Below are 21377 nucleotides of genomic sequence, written 5' to 3' on the forward strand. Positions count from 1 at the left end.
TAAGTTTGACTTCTCGCACTTTCTGTTGTTCACACACATTTATTAATTCAGCTACACGTTCACACATCAGAGCTGCCCAGAACACCCAGTCTTTGTGGTTTTGATGATGATGGTGAGAGCCTTTTTCAGTCTCAGTGCAGCAGCTGTCAGGTGGTCGGGTGCCTTGCTCAAGGACAGCTCCGTCATAGATGATGCATGTGACATTAGAGACAGTGTCCCAGTTACTTTTCTAACAGGATGACGATCACCAGACTATTTACTGAAGGTAATGATATAACCAGCAGTTGTGTGCCTCGTCTCCTCCTCAGGCGCTGCAGGCGCTGGGTTTCGTGCTCGGCGGCGACGGAGACGTGGACTCGCTGAGTGCAGACGAGAAGTCAGATGGAGAAGGCAAGAACGACAGGATGTCCACCAGCTCCAGCTCCACATCCATCACCTCTTCCACAGACACACAGGAGGTGGGGAGCTCACACACAGAAACACTGGGATCATTAAAGTCCCAGTCGGCAAGTCCGGCGGATCGAGGGCACTCTGTCAGATTTTCAATGTTTACAACTCTTGGGCTCCTCCCCCACGACCACCGAGCTCCTTCCCCTCGACTTCGTGCCCTTTGAAATCCCTTAGATCACGCCACCTTTGAAACGCGTGTCCGATGTTGACTTTGGTTTTATCACGGGCACCGTCGCAATATTTCTTTTCCTTCTTTTCCACTGGTGTTTTCTTTTCCTTGGTTGTTTTGGACCTCCTATTTCGGTTTTTAACCGAGGAATTGGAAGATTGTTGCTACTTCCCTCCTCCTCCCTCCTGTGATAGATGAACTACCCGAGGGGGGAGGGGCTCTGTGTGTGCACGAACACAGCCCTGCGTGCTGATTGGACAGGATTATCTGGGCACTGTCGATTTTTGCAAAAAAAACAGCAGGCTGTACATGCACGTAGAGGCGCACTTTTTTTTCTAAAACCAGATGTTTTATGTTGTTCTATCGGAGCATAGTGTCGGCTTCAGTGAATATGATCAAAAAATGTTGCCGACTGGGACTTGAACAAGCACACATCAGGCTGCTGCATCACCTTTACAACTACACACAGGTTCATTCAACATTCACAATTATTTAGTACGGAGTCTCATCCTGCCAAAAAACATGCCCTAAAATATTCATCTGGCATTCATTAATTATCAGTCTGCCATTTTAATGTAATGTAAAATGTAATATTTTCCAGCTTGAGAATAAATTATAAATAACCATATTTCAGCAGAAATCCCTGAATACTTCAAGCTTTCGTCTCAGCTGAACTTTCTCATGTTAGTATGTCTGGTAGAAAAAGAAAATCGTTATTATAACCTTTATTTTTTTTTTTACAGCACTTCAAAAACAGACAGTGTTTAACTAACAGAATACAAAAACAAACCGTGCAACGACTATAAAGTTGAATAGTAACAGTCCAATTTAGAATCCAACCATTAATGCAAAAAGGAGTAAAGTGCCACCATCATGTGCTACAGAATAAACAGTAATATGTAATAAACAGATGATTATAGCTAGTTAAGTGCTGTAAAGGTCTATTACAGTGACAAAATATAGTTTAATCTCTTTGAAACTGTTGTGAATTAGAAGTTTAAGAATATATAGGGGGTTGTTGGTGACAGTTGTTTATCAAAGCTGCCTTCATTGCCTGACTCCAGATCAGCCAATAGAAAATATTTAATTGCAATAGCCATGTTTCAACCAGTAGAGGACAGTCATTATGTATATCTATTACAGAATATACAGAATTCAAATACTTTTCACTTAAATGTCAAGATTTGGAGCAGAATCAAAAAATATCACTACTAAATACCCAGATACATTGGTTTCAAAAGGACAGTGGTTCAGGAGAGTAGTTACTCTTTAAATGTGGTTTATATTTGTTATTGAGATAAAATGTTAAAGTATCAGTCAGCTCATCGTCATCACATTGTATCAGATAGTTACACTCTGTAGCTGTGATGCACAGTGTGACAGGGATCATTGGAAATCTTTTTGGATGAGGCCTGACTCTTCTCTCTCTATCCGTTTGCAGACCAGAGCTCCGGGTCCGATCCTGACGGCAGGAGGTAAAAACCCAGTGATGGAGCTGAACGAGAAACGGCGTGGCCTCAAATACGAGCTGATATCAGAGAGCGGCAGCAGCTACGACAAACGCTTCATCATAGAGGTACACACACACACACACACACAACTTCATAGATTTCCTGTCTTCCTTGCAGAGGGTCTTATTAGGAATTGATGAGGGAGTTTGATGTTTGGATGTTTGCTTCTTACATATAAAAACATCAACAACAAAAACGTGAGGAAAGACAGGTGAACATCAAACCAGTTTTATCCTGTAAAAGTAATCTGAATCACGGTGAAGGAGGTTTTTTTTTTTCTTTGACATAGACTTTGTACAAATATAATATGTGGTTTCCACAGTTTTTATTGGGCAGGAACCAGAATCTTGTTCCCTTTGTGGTTTATATCTTGTGATAAATATGTGGCAACTCTTTCCCTTGAAAAGTTTTTGACAAATCTAAATAATGTGTTTTCCAGCTTAGAAGAAACATAAGAAAATCGTGTAGTAAGCAGTGATGGGATAGTTTAAGAAAATAGAGAGAAAGAGGGTTACAGAGAGGTGTATGTGTAGGGAGGGAGAGAGAAAGTGAATAAGTCAGAACTTCTGCCCGGATAATTAAGTGACCCGTTTTTTGACAGACTATAATATTTTTTAGACATAGTATATAGCATGACAAAAAAAGTCAGTATAGCATGTTGAAAACTTTTTTATGATTTTTTTCAACATCCTATACTATTACTTTTTTTTCGACATGCTATCCTATGACTTTTTTAGGACTTTTTTTTTCGACATGCTATCCTATGACTTTTTTTCGACATGCTATCCTATGACTTTTTTAGGACTTTTTTTCGACATGCTATACTAGGACTTTTTTGACATTCTATACTACTTTTTTTTCAACATACTAGAATATGACTTTTTTTTTTCTACTATTACTTTTTTTAGACATGTTATAATTTTTTTTCAACCCCAGCTCAAAGGTCACAACAAAAATGGGACACCAGACAAGTTAAATGTTACAAATAGACACATTTATTTCACAAATAAATAAAAATGAAATGGTCAGTTATGTGTGGATATATGAGAATATCTTAAACAAATTAAACAGTAGCCATGTTAACACATAAGGAGAAAAGGGGCGTCCATGTTCCTTTGGTGAGCTTCTATACCTGGAACCACAGAAGGCTCAGGTGATGCTCATCAGCTGCTAATGTCCTGCAAGAGAACTAAATACTGTTGACATACTATATACTATGCATAGCATAGTATATAGAAAAAAGTCAGAGAATGGCAAGCTGAAAAAATGTTTAAAGTCATAGTATAGCATGTCAAAAAAGTCAGTATAGCATGTCTAGAAAATTCAATAACAAAAAACAGCCGTCGAAAAAGGCCATAGCATGTTGAAAAAAGTTTTAAAAAGTCAGTATAACATGTAGAGAAAAGTCATTAAAATAAGTCATAGTAAAGCATGTCATTAAAAAAAAAACTTATTTTTATCGACATGCTTTACTATGACTTTTCTTTAGACATGCTGTACTATAAATCCACCTTCCTCTCCTTCTGGGGTCCAGATAATTTAATAATATTCTATAAATCCCAGAAGCAACAAATCATTTCAAGAGACAAACAGAAAATCCTCAGATAACCTCTTCATACAAACCTAACCAGAAGACATCCTCCTCTCCACTGTGACAGGTGGAGGTGGACAAGCAGGTTTTTCGGGGAACCGGTCCCAATAAGAAAGTTGCCAAAGCCAGCGCAGCCCTCGCCGCCCTCAATAGCCTTTTCTCCGGCTCCAAATCTATAAGCAACAAGAAGAAAAGACCCAACCCTCCTGTGAGTAAATGAAGCATCACCTTTAAACTAAACAGCATAATGTTTGGTGCTCATGTGTACCTGGTGTGTTTGTGTACCCAAAGCGGCCCGTGGCCTCAGTTCTGACCCTCCCAGCACTCGCTGCCAGACCTCCACGGGTCCCCGTCATCCCTAGAGCTCCCTACATCAGCACCCCACCCACACATGGATACATCCCACCAGGTGAGTCCAGCTGCATGGAAATGTCTTTATTGTTAAATAGGTGAACAAAATGACCAGGGATAAAAGTGTTGACTGGTGGAGAAATCCATAAGAGGATTAACATCACTTTCACACCTGTACATTAAATACAAAGGTAGCCTGTTAGCTTAGCACAAAGACTGGAAACAAGGGGAAATAATTAAGTAATAAGCAATAGACTAATTGCTGAGACCATACATTTGTTATTTTACTACCAAAAACATGTTTGTAATATTTGCATCTTCAACGGCAAGATAAACAATCATAAGACATAGTGTGATATAATGTTCATTAAAATGTCTGTAATAAAATACATAATTATGTGTCATATTCCCAGGTTTTGGTGCTCCTTATGGTTACAGTCCTGCAGGCGCCCTCCCTCCCTACGGTAAACTCAGTCAACTTTCCATCATCCATCCATTTGATTTGTCCATTACATAGAAATATAATCAGAATAGAAGAGACAATTCTACTATTATATTTCTATGATCCATCACTACATCTCAGTTCTTTTTCTTTGATCTTCCTCAGGTATTCCCTCCAGAATGCCTTCAGTAGTTGTCCCAGTCATCAGAGTCCCCACATCATACCCCATCACCCACCTCTACCCCTATTAGGACCCTCACCTCACCCACTTCACATGAAGTCATTGCTAAAGTTATACCCTGATGTTCACAACAGGCCACCAAACACCAACGCTGGACTCCACAAACTCCTGACCACTATATCCAATCGGTACCACTGTTGTAATGCATGTTTCCTCACAAGCAACCAGCTACATTGGATTGGAAAGTTGTGAAGAACACAGAGTTTAATCATCAGACCAATATCCAACAAAAAAAACTGAGCTCAGCATTTTTTTCTAGAGGATTGGTCAAATTCAACACTTTGCTCAACATCTACTGTCGGGTACCAAAAGAAAATATACCACAGGAAACAGATCAACCAGCCACCATAGGAAACACAGAGCAAACAGTTGTTGTATGGACATAAAGAAAAATCCAACTCCTGAATATCTCATGTGAGGGAAACATTGTCTGTAAGGGATCCAACCCAATATCTGCTAACATACGTCACTGTAGTGAGCTGAAAACAATTATTAATTGTCTGATGTAGGAACCTAAATAAATAAATACCGACAGCAGGAGAGCAAACATCGTCAGTTAGGAATATACAAACACTTCCCCTACTGTTCTTTTAGTTCTTAATATGATGTTACGTTCCCTAAACCTCAAAGATCTAATATTCATCATAGGAGAGGAAAAGGACCACAACGTAAACTAAATAAATATCCACTGTAGGGAACTAAAACAAATACCCAATCAAATTGAATTAAGACTAAATACATATCCACTGTAAGCAGTTAAACATATAGGGAACTAAACATTTCCTGCATTGCTACTAACTCACCAGTCGCTAAGCTGTTACACCCTTTAACAGTCTGCAACCAATGATCACGTCCGTTAGTGTAGAAGAAGTACGACGAAGAACATTCACCACCACAGATGATGTTGACTGTAAAAGGGTCTACTGGGAACTAAAATGATTTGTTATTATGTTATTATATTAAGTCACACCAAATACACAGATAGAAACTGATAACATGTAGACTATGAAATATTATTGATCAGAGAGGTTCTTTGTCAAAGGGCGAATTATTTCTTTAACTGTCATTTATGGATGTGGATGCGGCTTTGTATTTTAATTTCTAATACTATTTTGTTTCTGTGGAGGTAAAAAAAAAAAAAAGATTTACAATACTAGGTCGCACTGAAAACCTTTCCGTTATAAACTCTTTCGAGTTCAAGTTTACAGATACTGTTGTTGAGCCATTTTGTGTTGAGTGCAAATACTTTCTTTTCTGAGAGATTTTATTTGACCTGATTGTAGGTTATATTCTGTTTAAATAAATTAATATTTTTTTGTCAACAGCTGAGTTACTTGTGGTTCGTAAAGGTTTTTTATCATGATTCATACACTATCCAAACATCCAGGTAGGAGCTGCAGATACCCTTTTACGATGCTTGCTGCAGGCAATATGATTCATTTTTGACTGAAATTAAGTATTTTAGTTTACTCAGTCTACCCGTTGTTGTCTTATATAATAGCCATAGTTATATATTTGTATAGCTGTTTATATTGTATAATTTAAGCAAAAAATAACATCACTCCTGATCCAACTGAGGTATCAAACACTCTTATTTTACCTCACATTGAGAAGAAACAGGCATTTCTGTTTAAATACAACTTGGATCTTATCTCATTCTATCACCATTATTTCTATCAATAATTGTAAAATCATTATCCTCACCAAGTTCATAGCTGAGATCTGGAAGTGCAATGACGTCACTGAAAAGAAGTAAAACAAACAGGTTACACAAAAGCATACTGTAAAATGAGAAAAGTCAGAAATCGAGGAACCATTATTTAAATAAATTAATTTCGATTTCTAAACCATCATTATTGTCATTGTAAACAGAAGGCTCGACAGGCGGAGGAACTGTAACTTAGCAGAAAGTCAATGATTACCAAACCTACAAAAATAAGAGCAAGTTGTACTTAAAATAAACTCGGAACAATCCTGTAACTGTTATAATTACTTTGCAAACACAAACACCCAGATTTCACATGTGCTGGAGGCTTTTGTAGAGAGAAACATCTTTGTAGTGCTGCTGCAGTCGCTGCTGTCCTTGACAGTGACGGGCTGCAGCGCTAAGAATCCTGGGAGCTGCATTAGGCCTCCTGAGAACCGCTGCAGCAATAACAACAGCTACGCCAAAGTATGTAATCTGCAGTGTTGTCTTCTAACTTTCAGCGAATACAAGGTTGAAGCCATAGAAATAAAACAGGAGTAGAAGGGACATTCTCACTCAAATAAAGGTAGCATGATGGTCAGTGCGACAGCCATTTTTTTTTTTTTTTTTCATTCAAACACAGTAATGATGTACAGCCACAGAACACCATTTCTATGTGTACTGTTGACATAGCAACAGTGGGCCACTTAAGTATACATTAAACTGGGGAGTCATGGCATCATGTTCTAGCCCAACTGACGTGCTGTCACCATAACAACCATCAACAATCATCATTTTATTTTGTACAAGTGAAATGACTGAAAAGAGTTCAACTCCTATTATTTTCCTATGATTGAAGCATTTCCCACCTCCATTCATGTTCATCAGTAAACAAGGATCAATATTAAGTGTATTGATTATTCCTGGTAACCCTGCCTGCTCGTGTCTCCCGTCTGTAGGCGGCCTGTACATCGACAGTGCCTATTACCAGCCGCAGACCATAGCCACGCCTATCATCATCCACCTGGGCCCTCAGGATCTTTTCTGACCCTCCTGAAGGACCGAGACCAGACTCTGCAGAAGCCTGGACCTCTCATTAAATCCCTCACCCTTGTTAAACTCTGTCGGCGCCTCTCAATCTCTGCGCCGCCACTCGCCCGGGTTTCTCCCTCCACGCCTGACACGGCAGCAATTTTGAAAGCAATATGGAGGACTGAAAACACCTTGGGCAACACGCTGTCAAGTCCAGGTTGGGGTTTTAGAGAAGAAGAGGCCACGGACGGGACTCGGTTTTATCAAACTTGCTCAGAAAATTTCAATAAAACATAAAGCAATACTTCTTCTGCCTTCGGGAATCTCAGCTCGTCCCAAAGCGACGACTCACGTCGCTTCATTCAAACAGACCATCAGCACCGGCACATTCACTACAATGTGATCGGCTGTATGTAAATACAATATTTTATCTGTATATATGGATGTCTGTGTAAACCCAACGACAGGTAAAGAACACATATTTATAATATATCTATGAATGTAAATACAGTAGTGGCTAATATCTCAGATATCTATAATTATTAAGAGTGAAATACATTTTACAAACTGTCTATAACACTGTATTGGTATGTTGATGGTATATAATCCCTATGTAAACACAATCATAAAGTAGATTGAGTGGTAATTTTCCATTTCAAACCTCCGAGATCATAATTATCACAAACAATTCCAGGTTTTATTTCATTATTATGGAACTAATAAGCTCTTAAAATTAAGTTTCTCACCTTAGGTCTCCTGCTGTTACACATCTGTTGGGTTCCTAACCTGAGGACGGGGGCTCCTACGAGGGGTCGCAATGCAAATCTTGTGGGTCATAACATGATCAACAGATACTTTTCATAAGTATGTTTCTTTTTTGTTTGTTTTAAAGGCTCTCAATATAGAGAAACGTTGGAAGCTGGTTTAAATGGTTGTAGATGCTCCTCAAAGAAATCATGCAGGGTTTTAGAAACCTGTTATCTCTGTTAATAAGAAATATAATGTTTTAGCATATTCCTAGATCGAAGCCTAGATTGAGAAGTAAATATTAATTGAATCTAATCCAATTAATGACATGTCTGCGAAACGTCAGGGATGGGGATGGATATCTCCGTATAAACTCGGAGGTAGAATCCGTTGGTAAATGTGTATCCTGTGGCGGCAGTTGAATGCTGAAACAATTATAATTTAATCTTGGTAATAATTACTATCCTGTGCGGTAGTATAGATAAATAGATATAATAGACCCTCCAAATTAAATACACAAAGCAGCAGGTGTGAGCGGAACAAAGGTTCGCTTTTTATGAAGCTTGTTGTCAGAGTTTTCAGATTCCCCCACTTGTTGCTCAGCTGTGATGCTAACTGCATAAAACCTGAATTAATTTTCATATAAAAGAAACTGCTTGGGAACAAAATGTGGAACTTTTCTTCAAGATAATTTATTGAATTTAATCTTAACCGACTTTGAATTGAGAAACTATTACTAACCAGTAACTATTAGCACTCTAAATCATATTCGCACCCAGAAGATTTGATTTAAAGCGGCGCCAGATGAAACGACCTGCTAACATGTTCTTGGTGCATTAATTGTTGCTGCAGTCTGAGTGGGAAGCACAAGTGTCTCAAGCAATATTCAACTCAGGAACCTTCAAACCAACTTTATGTGATCATGTGACATGAAGGCAAGCAAACAAATGACAGAAAAACTGTTGACTGAAGATGAAACCCAAAGTAATATGATGTGCTGTTCAAGTGTTGATGAATGTCTCTGGTAGAATGTAAAACTAATTTTACTCTTTCTGCAGAAGATGTCACAGATGTCCAAAAAACACAAAGGTCAAATGTGAGAGAAGAGTTTACTGTAATATTTCTTTTGTTTCAATTTGCATTAAAGAATTACGTTTTGTATTGAGGGTTATAAGGTCTAACTGTTGTTTACAAGCTTCTAGTTTTACCATGGATCTAGATCCATCGTCATGGAAATGTGATACCGCTCAAAACAAGCTCTCCAAATTATTTTTTGTGCTAAAAAATAAACAAATAATAAATGAATACCGATCCACTAAAATTAGTTTTGTCTCTCGGTAGTTTTGTTGTCTCTGCACTTCCATACTAGTTCAGTACAGCTCCAGCTGTTTTATTTGACTTCTGGGATTTTTAAATCAAAGATGCTTTTTCCGATGTGTAACATTAAAAACTGGACTTTAAAGACTTTGCGTGAAAGTGTTTGGGGGAATGTGTGGTGTTTGTTCCTAACCTGCAAGTTCTTCCTCCCGTCACACTCGGCTGCTGCAGAGCTAATTGCATCTGAAAAAGAAAGTGGAAAAAAATGTCTGATTACACAGCAAGAACAACGGCCCAAAACAAGACTACGAAACCAGCTTTTTATTGGAAAAGCTGAAGCACCTAATGAGAAAACCTGTGTTTGCATCTCTACAGGAAGCTATTAGCTCTCCGGTTTGCTGATGTAACCTCGGTGCTACACGACGCACACATCAGGAACAACACAACAGCACAGGAGACTGAAAACTGACTTTTATAACTTGCTACCCGATTAAACTCGTCCCACTTACCGTCCAGGAAACATCCAGCTCGTTGTTCACGGCGGAGCAAATAAAAGGTCAGTGATGTGTTTTGAGTCTCACTTGTCCAACACTAATGAATGTTGTTTTCTTTAGTCACGTCATTAAAAAAAATGTTTGAGGGGAGATTCTCCAAACCGTTGATCTGATGAAAAGTTTCAGAAACATTTAATTGAAACACCTGAATGAAGTCACTTTGGAAGCTTCTATATGTGGTTCAAAACCAATGACATGAGAAGACACAAGGGTTTAACCTCGCAACAGTAATACACAAGGACATCTCGTCTAGTTTCCATCTCTAACAGAGACGTTTGTATAATTCAAAGTATTTCAGGTCCGTCTGAAGATGAACGAGTTAGAACAAACTAAATTCTCACTTCTCAACACGTAGCACAGCTCTTCTCCAGGACGCCGCTCTGTAGGAATGATGAGAAACTCGACCCAACTCAAAAGAAAAGCACATTAGCTTAGCACAAAGACACACTCACAAGATGATCATGAATCATATGGTCTCGTATATGGTTGCATGAATAAAGGATACATTTTAAATATGTATTTTGTATCCTGTATTTTTCAAATCAAGCTACGTGTCTGTGGTGACATTCCCGCGCAAAATTCAAAATGAGTGAGGTTTTTTCCATCAGTCAGCAGCGGTTGGTCTGCCCAGGTGGAGCTACTCACGGAAGCGTACGCTGCGTTTATGGTAACATTTAATTTCTGCTGACTCACAACGGAGGATCAACAGGAAGAGAAGAAAGACCATTCAACTTCCAGTCCCAAGAAAAAGAAACAAAAAAATAATCAAATTGAAGAAAGAAAGTCATCAAGAAGCAAAGTGAACGAGTGAAAAGACAGAACTCCTTTCAGTGTGGAGCATTTGAAGGCATCATGAAGATGAGAGACAGTTGACACTGTTCTGTGAGGGAGATGAGTCCCAGAGGCTTGCCTGCAGTTCCATCTACCACCAAAGAGGCCGCTAGCAACGCATCTCAAATCTTATGGACTGCCACTTTAAGATCGTATTATGATAATCGTATCATGGGGCTTCAGGGTATTGATTATTGATCCCTATACTGTCAACTATGTTGACATGGAAATAAAGTAAATCATCTAAACACACAATACATAGATGGGGATGCCCCTTTTTTCACTCGGCCCACATCAGTACTGAACAAGCCACGCTGACCCGACATGTTTCTCCTTGAGACTTTACTGTGCCTGATCCTGAGAGCTTGTAAAGCTTTTCATGAGCCTTTAAGGTTTCGTCTTCCAGCTGAACGGACAGAAAGCTCTTCCTCAGATTTGTGACAAAGTGCATCTGGACGCCGACAACAGGGTTTTATCCTGTTTACTTCCAGTGCTGAGACTCGGCAGCGTCCTGCTGCTGACCCCCGATGACACCCTGCGTCTTTGCAGCTCGGCAGACGTGAGCCTGCATGATCCTCCACAATGAGATAAAAAGTCTTTGGTCCCTCTGCCCCCGTTTGGGCTTGATCTGCTGCAGCGATCGCCGTGTCTCAGACAGAGTTTTTCTCTCTTGTTTGACGGAGGACGCAGACGGTGCCTGTGTGATGGATTAAATCAGCGGTGGAGGATGTTTGGTGAAGCATGCGAGTGCAGACGGTATCAGATGGAGGTCCAGATCCTGCCGGTATTTTTAGCGGTGAGAAAGTAGCCAGAAGGTGTTGGATTACGCAACGTAGCCACATGCCACCCTCGCTGATGGCAGTTTGTCATCTCATAGCGGAGCATTCAGGACCATGATGCACTGCAGCGCAGACGCGGTTTAGCTGCAGTTTGTTCACCTTTATAAACACCTGAGACATCGGCTCAGAGGACGATGATCACGCCGTTTCCATTTAGCAAACATGTTTATGACGAAATGAGCCTATTAATGCATAGTAGGCATAATAATCTACTTCAGGATATGAGAGTTTATTAGCATTAATGAGGTGTATCCTGGGCTGCACGGTGGTGTAGTGGGTAGCACTCTCGCCTCACAGCGAGAGGATCCCGGGTTCGATCCCCGGGTCGGCCCCGGGTTCCTTCTGTGTGGAGTTTGCATGTTCTCCCCGTGTAAGCGTGGGTTCTCTCCGGGTTCTCCGGCTTCCTCCCACAGTCCAAAGACATGCAGGATGGGGATAGGTTAATTGATCACTCTAAATTGCCCGTAGGTGTGAATGTGAGCGTGAATGGTTGTTTGTCTCTACATGTCGGCCCTGTGATAGACTGGCGTCCTGTCCAGGTGTACCCTGCCTTCGCCCAATGACAGCTGGGATTGGCTCCAGCCCCCCCGTGACCCTAAATACAGGATAAGCGGTAGACAATGGATGGATGGAGGTGTATCCTCAAACTGAACGTATCTGATTATAATACATATAAATATTAAGTTAATATCTGGTTGCTTGAAACTACATTAATATGAGAAGAATTTAGTTTAATTGCTTTAATTTGTTTCCTTTATACACACGTGTTCTAATCCATTTTGGTTGTTAAGACTTTTATTAATACATTTGTCTTCAAAAAGGAACTAATCATATAATAATATTATATTATAAGTAGAAGTTAATGTACCGTGCAGACTGGAAAAGCGAACACAAATACATTTTTTAAATGTTTCCTTATTTATGCGGGGAGACCTTGATTTGATCATTTATGATCATCTATATGATTATTTGACTGCTTTGCCGTTCACTAAAACAAGACTTGTCTTATCTATGATGCAAACAAATTTGTTTCTTTACTAAAGTGATTCCAGTATGTTTTAAGTGCCATTTTAAGAGTTTTTCAGCAAAATTAGATCATTATCAAGATAATATCATGAATCGCATTTATTTTGGCAGGAAACTCATGACATGGTATGTTCAGGACTTTCGTAAGAACAGAGGATCCACTCATCCTTCTTTCCATCTGAGCTTCAAATCTGTTTTACTGGGACTGCAGCCTCCTCTGCTGGTGAACTTTCCTTGTTTGGATGTTTTGGATGAAAGAACCTGCAAATATTCAGGGAATCAACAATATTGTGTAGCTTTGTGGATTGATAGTCCAACCTCAGAGAGGCTAAACAAATGCTGTGTTCAGGCACCCGTTATGCACTTCTTAGTCCTTAAACGCTGAAAAAGAGGGAAACTGGAGGTACGACAGTACCAGCTTTTTTCCTTCACCTCCTTTCCTTCTCCCTTCTTACACATCTTTCTATTCATTTCCTTCCCTACATCCTTTCCTCCTCCTCTCCTACTACGACTCCTCCTCTTTTATGTTTTCACTGTAGGTGAAGTCAGAGAAAAAGATGGGAAGAGATGTGACAAAGACAAAGACAAAAGGGATGTGAGGAATAAAAGAAAATATTGATGACATTAGTGTTGTCATGATGATAGCCTGCTCACACATTTCCACACCAATACTGAAACAATAACATGGCAAAAAATCGTCAGGAAAAGTAAAGGATGACATAGATGACAATGGAACTTCATCGTGACATGAAGTTTTCATTTTGTCCAACGTCTAATTAATTTGTACAGGTGCAACTCTAAATGAAAGAAAACAAAAAGGGGAAGAGGCACAACAAGAAGATGGAATGAAAACGGACAGTGGAGGGAGATGGGAGAAAAACGAAAAGAACCTGTCCTCCTCGTCATTTCAGCACATGCTAAATTCAACCACTAGATAGCAGCAGACCTCTCTGACCCGACATCAGCCGCAGCAGCAGAAACTGGCTGCTTTGTCTCTTCAAACACAAAACACTTTGTCTCTGTCAAATATATGTGACTCCCAGCAGGCCGTTATCACACGGCGTTTTTATCTGCTCCAGATCTCAGCTTCAGTCAGAAGAGACAGAAGAGAGGTAGCGAGTCTTTTAACCTCCAGCTGTAAACATAAGCTCTGCTTGTTCATCACGAGGACGCTCTGCAGTTCCTCCAGGCCACTAGTATTAGACAATCCAAAATTACCCTCAATAACAGGAAGTACAGTAAATCATATCCAGGTCGATCAATCAGATAAATATTAGGAATATAAACGGAGCATTGAGAAGTATTTTGTAAGGGAGCTGAGCAGACGGTGGCCTGACAGGATGTAGTCAGGGTTCTTGGTATGATTTTATCTCTGTAGGAGTCTCCAAAAAAGAAATATGGATGGGCAACTAAATATAGACTATAATTAAATAGGTGCGCCTTTAGTGAGGAGACACACACACACACACATATACACTGTGTCATGATACAAAAATTGTGACTTCAATAAGATAACCGTCTTAATAAAGTCAAAAATGTGAGTTTTTAGCCGTCTTGGCCTCTTGCGATAAACCGTTTCCACTATTTCCTGCAATGGACGCATTAACCCAGAATTGCAGCCGTATCTGCAGTGACAGATCTAAGGTCTGTGACACGTGAGGTTACGGATCAACACGAGGGCTGCAGCCTCACTGAGGTCTCCGGTTGCCGTTTCTGCTGCTGCACCTGCAGATCATGAGATGGACTGATAACAGAGCTGCTGTCTCCCTCTCAACACTGGCCTGTATTGTAGAGAAGCAGCCGGAGGCTCGTCGACTCCCCTCAGAGGAGTGGAAGTAGGATGGTCAAGGACAAACATGAGGAAAAGAAACCAGCCTTTATTTGGTTTTTGTGGACTAAAACAAAATTCCGATTCTTTCAAATTAAAATTAGTGGAGAAAGATTTCTCAGTGGAAAGAAAAGAGAGGAAGTTAAAATACTTAATATGCCAAGTATGTGCTCAAATACATGCACTCAGTGGCACAAGGAACCAGGGAAAGGATGGACCATTACAGAAAATTAATTGTCAACTATTTCCGGAATGATGTCGGACATTTTTCACTTCTTTCTAACATCCATTAATCAAGAAAATGATCAGCACATTCATCGATAATGAATCTGATCGTTCGTTACAGCCCTCCTTACAGCTCGGTGAGAAGGTGGACACTAAGAAAACTCCAACTGGGAAGATAATGTTGTAAATATGAAACTGTCTGCCAACCGCATGCAGGCTGTTCTCATTCACTGTTCATTCTCAATAAAAGGTAATGCACGATAATTCATAGAGAACGGGAGCTGGCTATTGCTTGAATTCAATACAGATTTTTTTCTTTGTGTGAATTTGATTAAAAAGATAACATTTCACTGTTAAAGCTGGTTGATGAACTAAATGCAGGGTTCAGTCCACGTGAAACGCATTACATCACTTCCTGCAGACTACACAGAGAACAATGATGCAACAAGCCAAGGGACAGTATGAAAAATTCATGTCACGAAAATGTGTTACCATTTTCAATTTCATTTTCAGAGCCGTCTCTGGAGGAGTCACAGTTTCACCTTTTTTCCAGCTGTATTAGTTAAGAATATGGCTCAGGTTAGCCCATCACTGGGGAATAAAGTCAATGGAAGAGACAAAATTAACAACATTAAAAATACATTTCAAACCGAAGCCTCTGTGTCCTCTCCTGCCACTGGCTGCAGACTGAAATATTAATGCAACCTCCATATTCTCTGTACAGACTGGTACTCAACGATGAATTACATAAAGAGAGATAAGGACAGTAGGAGAACAGGAGTTATCGGAGGTCCCTGGGAGACAAAGAGGTTCTGTTTTTAAATAAAAGGTATCTGTATGAGGGGAAAATACATCTATTCATTCTTCACTCATTTGAACTGCAACATTATCTTACACATGACTTGTAACCTTCCAGAACAGCTGGAAGTGTGCCAATTTGTATCAATACACAGATGGCAAATATCAATATTTTATAAAAAATAAATAAATGACCTGATGAATAGTTCCAGATGAATTGCTTTATCACATTATTTCCTGCTGTTCAAATGTAGGCCCAACAATGCTCTCGTGACTGCAGCTTACGTAAATAACATGCCTGAGGGCCTAAGAAATTCAGAGATGTAAGAGAGAAGGGAGTTAATCTGATAAAAATATAAATTAATTATGTTGCCTTCAAAGTTTAAAATAGACAAATTTGACGATAGCAATCTGATGAACTCATTTGTTACCGAGCTGGCCTTCAAAAACAAAAGTGGAGCCTCTGACTGTGGTTTCATTCAGCAAGTCTTATGGAGAAGTTTAACGTCTTAGCGGGTCAAAAACGCCGTCGCTGTCATGTGAAGATTGCGTGTCTCCTTGAGCTGTTTTGGTGAAAACCAGACTGAAAAAATAATGGAAATCAAATGCTGGAAAAAAAAAACATGCAGAAAACAAACAAAAAAGCCATTTGCTGCATTGTCACATCACTTTAGAAGAAGTTGGAAGAAGTATTCAGATACATTACTTCAGTAAAAGTACTAACAATACAATAAAAATACTACACTACAAGTACATGTACTAAAAGTATTGATGGTGCAATAAAATGCAAAATATGGTGATACCTCACCGTATCTTTTTCTTTAGGGATGAAAGTAATTAACCCTGTGAGAAAAATGCCGTGCAAAGTACAACATTTACCGAGATGTAGTGGAGGAGAAGTAGAAAGTAACAGAATATGGAAATACTCAAGTGAAGTACCTGAACTTGCTGCTTTAGTGCAGCGAGTAAATGTACTTAGGGGCGATGCACAGCTGAACAGCACATCAGCCTGCCTGTAGGGGGCGTAACTACAAGGAGGGAGTCTGCAGATGTACTGTAGACACTCCCTCCTTCAGCAGACAGAGGAGGGGAGATCCTGACAGGAAGTGGAGCCACCTACCTGCCTCCCACGCAAACCCAACCTTCACTGCACATTCACACGCTGGGCCACAGATTACCCGCTGCTCTCAATCATTAATTAGCTTCCGGCTCTATTATTGATGCTGCGTTTGTGTGCAGCAGAGAAACCTCGCTGAATAATAGATAGAACCCCAACGCTGCTGTTTTTGGGGAAGGCAGGGAGGGGAGTAAGGAAGCAAGGAGGGTAGGAAACACATGACGATTGAAGGAATAGAGGAAGGAAAGGTCACGGGAAGAATTTCTAGTCTGCTATATCAGCCAAGTGTCATGAAATAGTCACAACGGGACACGAAAACAATGTAAATAGAAAGTTAATTAGGATCCTTTTTGGTGGTAAACACACAAATTAAACGTCTATACTTTGAAATGTGAGTTGTGATGTGATGTTTTGATTCCTAGGCATGGGACAATATGAAAATGTCATTACCTTTGCTACAGTTTGAGTATCGAGGTAAATATATATTTTTATTGACTGTATGATGATCGGGGAAGAAAACTATCACGTCTCACTGGAAACTAAAGAGTTCTAACAAAGATTTCAGGCAACATCTTCGTGTAAACTCACAGCCCGAGTCAAGAAAAGGAAATGAAGCAGTTAAAGTGGTCTCACTACAGAAAAGAAAAGTGTGGAGTCGGCCATCACAATCTATATTCAAATCAATTCAAAGTGAAAACAGCTTTGTTAACGTGACAGCTGTGGTCGGCTTCCGCCAAGGCCACACAACAATCACACTTGTGAGAATGTAAGTTTAACGGGCGATGAAACGAGGCATTATGAAGTGAGGAGGAGCCCGATAAGGAGCCGTCGTCCTGCCGTCTTTGGCTCTGTGCTTACCGTGCTCGTTAATGTGCAGTGTTTGTTTTGATTCCATCGGCTTGCTGAGTGTTGACGAGTGTGACGTCCAAATGTAGCTGATCTGAGGTCAGATGTGTCTGTTTATGCTCATACTGCGGTCTGCTGCCTCATTAATTACAGTTATAGCAGGGATAGCTGCCCAGGCCATCTCCAGATAGATCTGTGTTCATTGTGTTGTATGTATATCATTCCTCCTGTTCACGCTGGTAACTACAAACGTCATGTGAGTATTGTTTAAAAAAGGTTAACATTCCCCTCAATTTCAGATTTCCATTACATTCCATGGGTTAGTCTGTGATGCTGTAATTTACTTAAATGCTGCATCCATCCGATCCTGCATTGCGTCGAGCCAAATTAGCCTGTAAACACTAAATGGTGTCCAGTAAAACTTTACCCACTAATACTGTAGCCAAAATTAATGTCTGGATTAAATTGCATGGCGATCGATCCTACAGTTGTGTAGATGTGGATTGAAGTTGATTATTATTATTGGAAATGATTGCATCTAGTTTTTTTCAATCAATTTAAGGTTTTGGACTAAGAAAAAAGACGCATATGCACGGGCCGGCAGCAGGGCTCGCTGTACTGTATCTTTGGGTTTTTCAATAATTAATATACAAAACAAGCTCATAGATGATGTATTCATAAGGGCATGGGGATAATAGATGAAAAGAGACAAGACACTGACCCAGAGGTCACTTTTCATGTCAACACACAAAGCAGATTGTCCGTATCTTCCTCAGACAGATGTTTGTCCTTATTTTAATATCGATTCTGCCAGACTTAAATGGGACTCACCAGGGTTTCTGAGCGTGGGATTTCCTGACATAGCAAGCGCCCGCTTCACCGGGAGGAAATCCTGCAGCGTTATTTACTATGAAATTGAAACAAAACACAACTAAACTACTTGGTTATAACAGGACACTAACAACGTTCGTTTTATTGTAATTCACAATGCAGTTTCATTGTGTAGGAATGACTTGTTCAACTGATAACATCAGACGTAAACCCCTAACCGAAACCTAAATTATTATCGTCTGTTCACGGTTAATAATTCCATGTAAACATTAACTGCGTCTCCTCTCTGTGGTTTGAACAAATAACTGAAGCATTGTCTCTCTTTTTAAACAAATCACTTACATCGGCGCTGATATCTCATCAACTGAATAAACCGCTTGTTTAGCCTGAAGACACACTGCGTCTTATATCTCTAACTCGAATACACGGAACATTACAGGGAATTTATGTTATCACCAACAGCTGAAAACCTCATTTATTTTTGTGTTTTTGATTCACACACACACACACACACACACACACAAACACGCCTGTGAAATTCTATGAACTCTTGAGCTTTCAGGCAGTTGAGATGAAAAACTGATTAACCAAGAATTGTTTGTTTGTTTCTGGGAAGCCGACGTGCTGGAGATATGAGTTTGACAATAAGCAGCCATCTGACTGGAGAGTGGACAGAGAAAAAGTGAAAGACTAATACCGTCTCTCTCTCTCTCTCTCTCTCTCTCTCTCTCTCTCTCTCTCTCTCACACAGCCTCCATATAAAATTGCGAGTCATGTTTGGAATATTTCTGTGACACATTACCATTAGTTAAGTTCCTACATTACCATTAGTTAAGTTCCTACATTCATGCCTTAGTTTGCCTAAAATGCTGCTGCTGTTGCGATGTGAAGAATGCTAACAGGCCCCTCAAACTTCACCCATTTTCCTGTTCGCTAACTCACTCAAACACCCGATTTAAACACCTAAAGCTTGTTAAATGCATCACGTTCAGCCATGCTTGACTGTTGTAACCGAATAATGTTGTTCCCATCCAGAATTATTATGCCAAATTACATTGCTTTACAGTAGCTGCTCTGTTGTCTTAGAAGCAGAGAAAACAAAACAAAGATTCACCTGCAAGCAACATCAGACACACAGTGATTCTGTTTTTATCTGAGCTAGACCAGACAATATTCAGTTACAACATTGTTCTCTGAAGTTAGCAGGAAGTGATGCACCAGACTCCTTTTAAAAGAATAGCCCATCATATGCTAGAATGTCATCAGTAAACAGTGCCTTCCTTTTTCAAGTGTTGTGTTGCGGATCTAATTTAAGTGAAGATTGTTTCATGTGGATTCAGGAAAGGGATTGATAATATGTATTTGGAAAATCAACTGATAAATATTTAAATAAACTGTCAAGTGTTAAATTTGATATCAGAATTTTGTGGGGTGTTCAAATCAATTCTTCTGATGTTGCCAACATGCTGGTTAACGATGAACACGCAAGCCAGGAAATGATGAAATTCAATTATATTCTATTTTCTATAGGAACAACACTGGAGCAATTAACAGCAGCTTAAAGCTGATGGCAGATTAAACTTCTACTTAGCTGTAGAACAAATTCACGATTTGTACCTTTCAGACCTGGTTTTAGTGCTGTGGCTCCTCAAGTACAGTTGGTTTATTACGTGGATTCCTTTCACTCAGTGTAAATTCTCCAGTAATGTAATTTTGCTCAGAAAGTCTCTCCACAGTAAAGGAATGACCTCAGCCACCCCTGATCCTGCTGATGTTACCTCGTAGCTGTCTGCGGTCATCCAGCCTGAGCTGTCTCACTGCTGTGTACATCACATGGAATGACAGCATGATGAAATGACACAAGGCATTTTCAAGCGACCACACAGGGCTCAAAATGAACGGCATCCACTTCAGTAAAGTACTGAGGCGCGCAATAATGCGCATAACCAAGACACTGTTATTAGAGATTTATATATAATTAGATAAAGAAATATTTTTGTTTTGTAAAACAGTTTTTTTTTAGTAAAGGTAAGCAGCCAAATTCTTCCCTTCTGCATCTTTTTCTCCTTTCTTGCAATAGGCTTGTTAGAGTTTAGATTCTCTGCCCGAGCCCACGGGCCAGTTCAGTATTCCCCGCCACTATCCTTGGGCCAGGCCGAGCCTTTGAAGTGATGGTTCGGAGTAAAATGCACCCTAGGTAATTTCCACCAAGACATCCGGCCAAATACCCCCTCAGAAGCATTTTTAGCGATGGTCAGCATTGGTCAAGATAGGGCTATCAGCCGAATGGCTTAGTACTATCTTGATGGTACATCTTGATTATCTCGTAAAATTACCCCACTAATAATGCATGGATGTTACCAGACTTCTGCAGTAGTACACATAGGGTCAGTACTCACAAAACGAAGCATTTGAAAGTTTGTAAGTACACCAGGAGTTTATTTAAAAGAACACTTGCCTGATAGCTTCTATCCTCAGCTACTAACGCTAACTAATGCTAGACGCTACTTCCGTGTTTACCTAGCCGATGCCGTGACACAAGTTTCACGCGAGAGTATTAAAAAGTTTAGCTGAATTTTTATAAATGCTTGTATTATCAGGTCAACACTTGTCAACACTTGTTAACCTGATAATACAAGCATTTATAAAAATGTGTACAACCATCACTTTAATCATGCATGTTCCTTTTTTTTTTAGTTAATTGTTGTTTTATTAGCCTAATTGGGTGGGGAGAAAGCTATGTGATAATCAGAAATATTATAAGTAGGCCTAAGTAACAAATGTGTATAAAAATAGGATCGTTGTTCAGTAGTCCAAGCTTCTCGAATGTCAGGATTTGTGCGTATTTATGTTGAAACACAACGTTCTTTGAAGACATTAATCTGACAAATAAACCCATCAATTACAGAGAGAGATAGTGTAAGTGAGTGAGCTGAAGGCGAAT

General features: G+C 39.8%; 2 protein-coding genes across 4 annotated transcripts in view; one reads left to right on the forward strand and one right to left on the reverse strand.

Annotated features, from left to right (window-relative positions):
• The window catches only part of LOC311023451 (spermatid perinuclear RNA-binding protein-like), a 53531-nt gene extending 43910 nt beyond the window's left edge, over positions 1–9621 (forward strand). For 2 of the 3 annotated variants that reach the window (XM_084025289.1, XM_084025288.1), the window contains exons 13-18: positions 309–458; positions 2061–2195; positions 3789–3929; positions 4013–4130; positions 4486–4536; positions 7402–9621. In XM_084025289.1, the coding sequence (XP_083881415.1) occupies positions 309–458; positions 2061–2195; positions 3789–3929; positions 4013–4130; positions 4486–4536; positions 7402–7490 (684 nt within the window). In that variant the 3' untranslated portion in view covers positions 7491–9621. Of the gene's footprint in view, positions 1–308; positions 459–2060; positions 2196–3788; positions 3930–4012; positions 4131–4485; positions 4537–4679; positions 6078–7401 lie in introns of those variants that run through there. The other variant, XM_084025290.1, reaches the window with a different exon arrangement.
• The window catches only part of LOC311023453 (putative G-protein coupled receptor 21), a 77376-nt gene that overhangs the window by 41593 nt on the left and 14406 nt on the right, over positions 1–21377 (reverse strand). The window lies entirely within an intron of this gene.

Source organism: Eutrigla gurnardus (genome assembly GCF_963514095.1).
Source record: "Eutrigla gurnardus genome assembly, chromosome: 13".
Taxonomy (NCBI): domain Eukaryota; kingdom Metazoa; phylum Chordata; class Actinopteri; order Perciformes; family Triglidae; genus Eutrigla; species Eutrigla gurnardus.